The sequence below is a fragment of the Eutrigla gurnardus genome, assembly GCF_963514095.1.
Source record: "Eutrigla gurnardus genome assembly, chromosome: 3".
NCBI lineage: Eukaryota > Metazoa > Chordata > Actinopteri > Perciformes > Triglidae > Eutrigla > Eutrigla gurnardus.
The window spans coordinates 7,736,074-7,746,882 of NC_139917.1; the positions used below are offsets into that span (position 1 = coordinate 7,736,074).

Sequence of the window (10,809 nt, forward strand, 5' to 3'; positions counted from 1 at the left end):
GTTGGGTTTGGTAACTTCCGCTGACGCAGGAAGTGAGTTAGGGCACTACAGGTAACTTGGGGTTATAACGTTATATAGCTATATATTGAAGAGTTCATTTGTACATTAAAGATTGGTTTGTATTGTACATAGTGATTTTGATTAGGTTAAAATATTTGATTGATTATAGTATATTTGGTGACAGAAAATAATAAACGCTCATTTATTTGAAAGCTATTCTAATTATGCTTTTCTTTTTCTTCTTTTGCAGCTTCATTGCAACATTTACATTGAGACACCCACACACACATACACACACACTCACCAAAAAAACAAAGGCACTTTTAAGAGCCATTCTGTATCGTTTGTCTTACCCCTGTCTTTCAATCACTCTCTCTCTTTCAGTCATTCTCACTGTCTTTCTCTCTCTTTCAGTCAGTCACTCTCTCTCTCTCTTCATTTTGTGTAGTGTTCATTGTCTTTGTATCGTATTGTATTGTCTGTATTGTCTGTATTTGTATTTGTGTTTTATGTTTGAGAGCCATGTCTCTCAATTCTGCTGCAAGGATCTTTGATGATCCAGGAGAGGCTAGGGTGCACATGGCAGCATTAATTAGTGCTGCATATGTCCAAGAGGCCAAGGTGAGGCTTTTCATGATAAACAAAACAACTACCCAAGTCTAAATGATCATTGCTATTGCTTTTTCCTGATGCTGTACTGTTACTGATACTGTAATGTAAAGGGTCAGTTAGATCCTTTTGTGCAGCTGTCGAGTAATGCTTAATTTTAATTGTTGCCGTCTTATGTTTTAACTCACAACTTTGTTGTTGTACTTGTTAAAGTTTGATCTCAAACTCTGCAAACATATAGGAAGCCATGGCCAAAGAAAACCCTGCTGTTCCTCAAACAAAAAGGAATAAAAGCAGGAAGAGATCCTTCCCCAATTCAGCTGTCAAAAGCAGACGTGGGAAACGTCGGCCAACACAATCAGGTTTGTTCTTTGATTACTATACCGTATTTTACGAAAAGTTTTAATTCATTAAGTTGTTATTTTGTAGAGTACTAGTATAACTGGATGTAAGTTAAAGATACCACTGTTGCAATGTGTGTGAAACATACATCATCATACATCATACATCACACGAAAGAATTAGAGATATTAAGAACCTGTGACTGATAATCCTTGCTTGTGTTTTATGTACCCTGCTCTGGATAATATTGTGTGACAAATATAAATTGTATTAGTAATAATGTGGACATTTCTTTCTTAGTTTCCTTGCCTTCAGTTGTTATGGAACATTTTCATATTAAAATTACTGTGTACTTTTAGATTGATTGTAGAGTTAAGCAAATGTTACTGTCTCTGCAGCTGCACAAGCCAGAGGAAAGCACCCTGTTCCTGAGGAAAGCCTCCAGATGGAAGATCAGGAGTTGACAAGCCTTGGTGAGTGCATTGATTGTTACAGTAGTTCACGGTCAGTACATTTTTTCCCATTTCCTCTATTTATTTATTCATCTAGTTACTCATTATTACGTTTTAAATTGTATCTATTGAGTTAAAGCAGAAGTAAGCGATCCGGTCGTTTTGGCTAACTTCTTGTCAGCTGATGGAGTTAGCAGTCCCCGCCCTCGTCCCTACGTCACCACATTCACGCGCATCCCTTGGCTGCACACATAGAGAGGACCGCCCCTTTATGCCGTTCTCTCTCCTCATTGGATAAAGGTTGTAGGATACAAGGAAAGTTTTCTCCTCGGCTTACAGCAGAGCAGAGTGACTGACAGACCCGTGTTTCAGATCAAACACTCTATATAAGTGATTGCTGTCGGAAGATATAACTATTTAAGACTTATATTAATACAAATATTCCGCTTACTTCTGCTTTAATGTATGTTTGGTAGAGGCATTACTCTCTAATATTGTTAATGAGTTACATCATGTTGCTTTTACTATTCAGCAAATGAGGTGTGAGGAAAAAGTTGTGGGGCTGTTCCTGTTGTGACGAATGGTGCACAGTACAATAATGGGCATTTAGCAGGTTTAGGCCATAGCCCTTGTGAGTAAGTATGCAAAACGTTGTTGCTCTCATCATCACAAACACATTCCCCACAGCAACAATTATGCTGAATTATTGTGGTGTGTGCCATTCATTTAAAACAGAAGCAATGCTGCAACTTTTTGCTCAGACCTTGTATTTTTTTTCCAACTCAAAAGTGTTTTCAATATACTTCCTTAATATCCATTAATGTCCATGCCTTAAGTTTTAGTGTGGCTCAACAGCTGTTTTCTTTTTTAGAAACACGTCTTCAAGAGTTGAGGGACACTCTTGCAGCAGTACCGATTCCAGAAAAAACAAATGAGGTTTCTGCCTGGACACAGAGGCAGCTTCTCACAAACGCAAAAATGAAAATAACAAGGACAACACTTTTGGATTCAAAACTCTCCACTGAGAGAATAATCAACCAGAAGTGCCACAGATGCTCTCTTTGTGAAGCTGTTGTGAGGTGCCTGGACTGTGTGCCACTGGACATGGAGTTCCTTTGTGCAGAATGTGATGTGGAGGCCCACAAGAGGAACATCTTCCATGACAGAGAAGCATTAATCCATGGGTTTTTTGAGCGCATTCCCCCAACAACAGCTGTGGTGATGGGTGACAATGGCCAACCTCAGTTTTGTGAACAATGTATGTAAACATGAACAATACATGTCCAGTTATACTGAAATTCCTCAAATATTGTGTATCGATGCACGTTTGGAATAGCTGGAAGAGAGCTGTGGCCAATATGTGTTAATATTGTGGGGTTTTATGCCCTATTTTAGAATGAGTTCAGTGTTTTAGGAAATGCATTTAAGGAAAAACTGTAAATACACCCTTAATAACGGTTCCCCCCTGTATTGCAGTATGCCAGCTGCCTGTGTCTACTCAAGCCATCTGTGAATGCTCCCAAGACCTCACAGTCATTCCAGGGAAGCATATTTCTGTGGTCACCATCAATGGTATGTTGTTCTGGAAGCTCTACTTTTGTGCAAGTTAAGTATTGTATGACAGAATGTAACCACTGTGAGCAATGTAAACCTTTTTAATCACCTGGTCATTTTTTTTTCACCTGGCAACTTCCAAATGCCATGTTAAATATCCAGTATATCGTATGTACTCTTTAAAAAATACAATATGATCATGTGTAATTTGATTACTGAAATATCTCAAGTCTTTACTATCTACTGTCTTCTTGTTCACAGGAAAATATGATGTCTGCCTGCCCCAGAAATCCTGTCCATCCTGCTCCGCAGAATGGACCCCTGACATGAAAGATCTCCTTAGATATCGGTACTGGCCAGCTACCAGCAGCTGCCAGACCGTGTACAAATTTGATGTGTTCAGTACGTTTGCGCATATGAAGTTGACAGCACCAGCCATGTCTAGGCAGGCCTTTCTTAAAATGTTGGAGCACAGATCTGTTCAAGCTGGAAGGGTAAGTCTGCTTGAATAAAACTGAAACACACAAGAAATGTCATATCACTTTATACCAAATAGTTGATTGTCAGCATTTCTTTCAGAAATACTAATAAAATATTATTTTTAATATACAGACAGGCAGTATCTGTGCTGATACATTTCAGCGCAGTTTCTTTGAATTTGCATTCTGCAAGTATAAAGAAGAGGACATGTGCCAGGTCCATCATTTCGATTGTCCGGCATGTTCTCCAGACATGTTGGCTGTAAGTTGTGATGGAAACAGAAAACATTATCGCTTTTCAAAGTCGAAAGGGTAGGTACAGATATTACACCTGTTTATTTTAGGATTGTCTGGGAAAATAATAAAGAGAGTACTGCTAATTGATTTCTATTATTTACTTTCATGTTAACTGAACATGGACAGGACTGAAGAGCCACCCCTATATGAAGGGTTGTTCCTGGCCAAGGACGAGGAAGTTGCCTCATTCGTGGACCTTGTCAGGGGCAACATGAGAAGTGTAAGAAACTTTTGGTTTGTTTATTATGATTGTTGCATACAGTTACTGTATGTTATATCAAAATGTGTGAGTAAATGTTTGTGTTACTTCATAGACAAATGACAGTGCTGTTTGTGGCACTGCCAAGTTCACTGCTGGCAGAGAAATGGCCAAAAAGTCTGGTGCCAAAATAGACGAGGAGGGCATTCAAGTTGCAGTTTGCAGGTATGTGTTGTGTGTCTATGTCTGTGTGTGTGTGCGTGCGTGTGTGCAAGGTCAGGATAAAGTCTTAGAATTGTAAGCCATACACACTTTGGATTTAGGAGTGGTATTTATCCATCATTTTTAACAGCAATATTTATATTTTGGTCTAGGCACCCAGATGATATAGATGCTATGTGCTTGAGCCAGGCTTTGCTGGGTCAGTTTATTAACCACTAGTTTTTCTTCTGTTTAATCAGGGTATCTGCAGGTTTCAGCAAGTCAAATTTAAGACTTTTTAAGACCTTTTTAATACCACCTTGAATGAAATTTAAGACCTAAAACCCGCGATGGTGGGGGGGATCCCGCTGTATTACAACCCAAGCATAGCATGTGTGTCACTCAATGAGACTCCAGCCAACCTCGGAAACGGACGTCTTCCAGCCAACTGACGTTGAATTTGCACTTACCCATTGTCGCAGACTAGCTAGCAAGCGCGCAGACATCCGTTTATATACGCAGCTAGCAAGAAAGTAGCCTCTCTACATCTCCTTCCCGAAAAGTCCCGCGAGAAAAATAAAATAGTCCTGCCCCGACAAATTTAAGACCTCTGAGTTATTTATTTAAGACAAACATGTGACATTTTGGACGAATTTAAGACTTTTTAAGGCCTTAAATTTAGAAAAATGAATTTAAGACTTTTTAAGACTCCGCGGACACCCTGTTAATACAGGCATGGGTTTCTCTTGCGAGGACTCAACCATTTCCGTGGAGAGATATTTGCCTATCCAATGTTCCTCCAAAGAGAGATGGCAAAGAAGGCAAATGTTACATTCTTCTGTATGGATGTTACATGCAGGTAATCATCTTTGTCTTATTGCAAAACCATTGCCAGTGCCTCATCTTTTCACTGATGTGATGATTGATTTTAGGTTGATATTGTTGTCAAGTCAATTAAAAAAAAAGTTCTTTGTAACAATCATAAGATGCAACTCCTTCTTTTTAGGTACTGGCCCTACCTCAACAAAGTAGCGGAGGGGCTACCGGAGCTTCTGCCCCTGACAGAAATGAGACCATTTCTTAGCGTTATGCACGCTAAAGCCCATACAGCAAAATGCGAGGTACATTAATTACATTTTTCGGCTGCTTGTGCGGGGACTTTTTCCCACCATCGAAATGAAAAGCTTCTGTTATGTGAGATGTCAGAGACCATTTATGACTTTATTTTTCATCTATCAAAGCAATGTTACATAAAACTTTCCATACTGTCCTGCAGGTGAAATGGGGTGGCAGAAGCCAGGATGGAGCAGGAAATACAGTGGGAGAAGAAGTGGAGCAAGTATGTCGTTGTTACTTTTGTAACTGTATGGATTGAACGAGTAAAAAAAGAACGGAAGATGTTTTTTTATGTAAAAGAGACTAGACATTAATTGATATATTTGCTTTACAGGTAAACAGCTTTCTCTCTCGGGCAGCTCTTGTCACTAAATACATGACAAAGGCAGGTTAGTATTACACTTCCAACACACTCATTGATAAGGCATCCTGAATAGTGGTTTTTTTTTTTTTACAGATGATTTTAAAAACTGTTTCATTGTTCCCTCCCTATAGAAGTTGTCATTGTATTCCTTTACTGTAATTACTAGTACAGCACACTTTTTTATTATTTTTTTATTGGGGAAACAGAGTGACAAGAACAAAACAACACAACAGAAACAGTAATATACAGCTGAAAGGTTTCTATCCTGTATGACTTCTCATGTGTCTCTTTAAGTTTCCTCCCTGTGTGAACGATTTCTTACAAACTGAGCAGCTAAAAGGTTTCTATCCTGTGTGAGTTCTCATGTGTCTCTTTAAGTTTCCTCCCTGTGTGAACGATTTCTTACAAACTGAGCAGCTGAAAGGTTTCTCTCCTGTATGACTTCTCATGTGTGTCTTTAAGCTTCCTCCCCGTGTGAACGATTTCTTACAAACTGAGCAGCTAAAAGGTTTCTCTCCTGTATGAGTTCTCATGTGTGCCTTTAAGGGTCCTCCCAGCGTGAAAGTTTTCTTACAAACTGAGCAGCTAAAAGGTTTCTCTCCTGTATGAGTTCTCATGTGTGCCTTTAAGTCTCCTCCCCGCGTGAAAGTTTTCTTACAAACTGAGCAGCTAAAAGGTTTCTCTCCTGTGTGAGTTCTCATGTGTGTCTTGATAATTTTTCTATGGTCAAATGTTTTCCCACATGCGGAGCATCTGAATGGTTTCTCACCAGTACTACACCTAGAATCACTGTCAGGGACTTCATCATCGGTCCAAGCCTTTAAACCTGACTGAGGTTCTCTGGTCTCCTGCCAATCATCACTGTCATCAGATGAGTCTTCAGTCATGTCATCAATGTCAGAAGAGTCTTCAGTCATGTCATCAGTATCTGGTTGTGGTTCTGGTCCTCCACAGTCCTCTTCACCAGCTTCTGTTTTCATCTGTTCAGTTGAGCTGCTGGCTGCAGCTGAAGCCAGCACTGAGAACTGAGGCTTCTCTTCATCTTCATCTTCTTCACTCTTCACAGGGACAAGAGTGACTGGGAACTTGATATCAGCCTCCTCCAGCCCTTGAAGCTGCTCTCCCTCCTGACTGATCCAGACTTCCTCCTGTTCCTCTTTGATGTGTGGGGGCTCTGGATCCTCCTGGTCCAGACTGGAGCCCCAGTCCTGCTGCTCAAAGGGAACCTCTTCTTTACACGCCATCAGCTGCTGGACGTCTGCAGGAAAACAGTAACATAACACGGAGATGTTAGTAAAACAGCTGAGCACTTAGTCACAGTTCAAAAAAAACTTGGGACACAAAATAAATGTTAGAACCCTGAATTTTTAATTACAATAAATGTTATTTTCTAAATCGATTTTACATAATGCTAGATTTGGCAAATGTGTCTGCTATAGAATGGACAAACAATTACAGTAATTATTATATGATTATTACAATTATTATTGCTGACAGCTACTCAATATATGGGAAATTGGGGAAAAACTAAATGGATTTCATAGGCGCTACTAGTTTCCCAATGCATGATTGGAAGTTTAATGGTCACTTTCAATCCAAAGGACACAGATGTTCGTTCCATTGACCGCAGAACTGCTTCTCATCCTCCATAAGAGACCCAAGACCCTGTTGTTCAGAGTTCACCTGGACTCTGCTGAGCCTCCTCCCTCTACTACCTCTCTCCCTCCCAAAAAAACCCACAAATCTGTATCTTAGCACGTATCTCTGTTGTTTACTAGCTACAGGTTAACTTAGCCAGCGGGCGGATTGAAATCCTCACTGTGCTGATAGAGATGTACTGTTGCACTCTTCACACAAATGTACTTATTCATAGTCGCTTTGGATAAAAGCGTCTGCTACTTAGCTAAATGTAAATGCATTGAGATTCGCCTCATATATCGTTTTCCGGTGAAGAAGGCGGGAGAGGGCCAGCAGGGAAAGATGGCGGCCGAGCCCGCGGAGACGGAACAAAGGAACGAGGAAAGAAGACAGCAGGAGGGAAACCTGGCTGCCTGTAACATACAACAGCTGTCCTTTATCACCCAGAACCCCGGCGACCGAACCCGGGTTCGTCGGCCGCGGCACAAAAACAGCGTAGCGGGTTAAGGTGAGGTGGTCTCAACCACATGGAACGGGACTCGGCGGTCCAGTAAACGTCACACACCGAGAGGGATTCATTAAACATGCACGGCAGCTGTCCGGTCTCTGCCCAGACAAACAAGCTTACTTGAGATTGCTTCACGGCGCGAGTCCGGTCGATGAAAGTCCGTTAGGAGCTTGTATTGAAACAAATCACGCACACACCCATGTGACTGCTTCGAAAAATCTTCTTCTTCTTCTTTTGGAGTTTATTGGCGGTTGGCAAACCAACTTAAATGTGCATTACCGCCACCTACTGGACTGGAGTGTGGAACAGTAAATTGGCAGACAAAATAAATGAAAACAAACAAACAAAGCAAATATACAAAAATAAATAAATAAAATAAAATAGCAGGAAAACTAACTAAATAAAAAACTAAATAAAGTTGGAATTATATCCTCTCCATTAGACCTGTATCTTTCAGATATGTCATCAAATGCTTGAGCATACACAGCAAATTCAGAAGTGTTAATTCAACTCCTAGGGAGTTAAATTCAACACTTTAAAAGTGTCTATATTGGTCCACACTAGATCGAGTTAAAATAACACTTTTGATAGTGTTAAACATGACAGAGTTGAAAAACTCACCTATATTTCAGACGTTTATTATTATGGCAGCAGCTGAGGGGTGTGTGTGACTCCGGTAAAGGTATTAGCTGCGGCTACGTTAGATTGAGAAGCTAATGTTAAGAATAAACTTTTTTTTAAGTCCCAAAAGTTAGAAATAAATAAATAAAATGAAATAATTAAATAAACTACTCATGCCCGTAAGAGCAGAGCACCGTGTGGCAGGCTAGGTGGTCTGGTGTGTCTGTTTCTCCAGGAAGCCTAACTTACAGCAGCAACATGCTAACTTAATTTGCCCGACTCACAAAGCTAGTCTGACTTTTAGCATTAGCAGCAGTCTTTGGGCAGGCAGGAGCTCAACCCCCAGGCCCAGCACCGGCTCTCTAAGTTACTCTATCGCCTGGCATTTTCATCGAGACGAGACCATAGCTAATTAATTACCGTACGCGCACGGAACGACAGATTTTTCCCGACAGAAATCAGTTAGCCTCGTGCGCGTGCTAACGCTACGTCATTTTAGCTAACTTAGCTTTTTCCTCTCACAAGAAATGTGTAGTTATATACCGTGTTATCCGAACGTGTAGCCTATACTTACGCTAAGCAAACTGTGTACATTCATCAACACTGATGTGCAAAAGGAACATTAACGCACCCTTGAAAAAATATAAAACAGCCGCCATGCTAACCTTAACATGGGACTTAGCCTACCTTGTTAGAGCTATAACGTTAGACAGGACATTCGACACATATAACATTTAAATACTACTGCTTACAAAGTATTATTAAATGGGCATGACGCCTTTTATTTACTTACAGAAAGATACTCCGTGGAGTCTGGAGGTGAAAAGTCCTCTGCCGACCCGCTCGAGCCTCGAGTCTGACTCCGAGTCGTCCCGCTCTTTAGACAAACACGTCACAGGTCCGTTGGAATTCTGGGAGTAACACTGTTTAAGTGTTGATTTAAAAATGAACACTTAACAGTGTTGTTTGGATTTAACTCCCTGGATTAACACCAACTCTTTTGAGGAATTAACTCTCAAATAGTTGAATTAAACTAAGCAAGTGTTGAATTAACACTGTATTTTTAACATACAACGTTGCAACCTGATCTCACAGAAATGCGTGAAAGAAGCACGACCTCTTAATAACGCATTGCGTGCTCCTGGCACGCAATTGTGTAAGAATTCCGTGTGATCACCACGCAAACAGTCTTCACTGAAAGTCAATTAGGATCCGTTCCGTGGCGGACACACGCATTGTCAGCTTCAAAGACGTCACGCTGTGGGTGTTGTTTCATAGATCCCGGAAGTGCAAATGTAGATTAATCGATATTCTGAAGAAAGATCTGATTATAAGCCATAACGTTGTAACCATCCAAGGCAGACTGTGTAACGATAGTATGTGCCTCTGTCGAGTCCAAAATCCCCGTGTAATATCAACTTTATTTTAAGAAAACACGTTTTATTTCCAATGTCATATCACGGAGAAGCACTACATTACCCATAATCCTCATGTCTATCACCGACGTGTCTGATTGGTCGAGCTTAAACATTATTTTCTTAGTAACTAAAAAATAAAACAAATTGAGCTCATATTATTTTCTTATTAACTAAAAGGTCTTGAACATCTTTTTAATTAAATGAGTGAAATTTTATATTTTATCTGAAAAACACCGGCGTTGCCCGTTGCCTTGTGGGTAACGTGGGTGTGTCCTCCATATTCACCGCGGCTGCGTTTCAGTAGGCTCGTTCGGGATGGGCTTGACTTGACTTGACTTATCACGCCGACGAGAGCTGCAGGTGTCTGAGGGGGCGGGCTCTAAAAGAGACGGCAGGCAAACGCCGTCAAGTCGGACAACAAAGTCAACGTGACTATAGTGCTCAAGCGATAGAACACAGCAGCAAACCAAAGAGGATATCATATATATTACACACACACACACACACACACACACACACATACATATATACATAAATACATACACACACACACACACACACACACGCAAGGCAACATGTGGAAGGCATTCTTTTTTTTTCAGTATATTTATATTATCATTCTATGTTTGTATTAACCAGACCTCACATATAATAGGCCTACTCACAACACAATGCACGGAACTTTAGATCAAGCCATGAGATCAATGCGACCAAAATAAAAAGTATCATTTCACCACAAGGTGGCCTCCGAGTGCGGACCTGAACACACGTCATTGAACTTTTAACCAATGAGAACCATTCCGCTGTAGCGGAGGTGTGGACAAGCCGGTTCCAGCCACCGTTCACCGCGCTGCCAAGCGCCGCAAGAAGCGGCTCTTAAAAACTTGTTCTCGCGATGTTTTGGGTCACGTGATATGGTCGCGACCCTGTGACGGCTTTGCAGTCGGCTGCTAAGTCGGACACAAATTCTAGCCATCATGCATCGCTTTCAACCCACAATACATCACGTTA

The 10,809-nt window shown here is 40.8% G+C and overlaps 1 protein-coding gene across 1 annotated transcript; it reads right to left on the bottom strand.

The window, feature by feature from the left end:
* Positions 1–5,173: 5,173 nt before the first annotated feature.
* On the bottom strand, positions 5,174–9,863 carry LOC311010867 (uncharacterized protein; the record flags this gene model as incomplete). Its single annotated transcript, XM_084005513.1, has 5 exons — positions 5,174–5,191; positions 6,192–6,320; positions 6,663–6,922; positions 9,174–9,257; positions 9,860–9,863. 5 exons carry the CDS (start codon positions 9,861–9,863, stop codon positions 5,174–5,176), a joined length of 495 nt encoding a protein of 164 aa, XP_083861639.1.
* Positions 9,864–10,809: the final 946 nt, after the last annotated feature.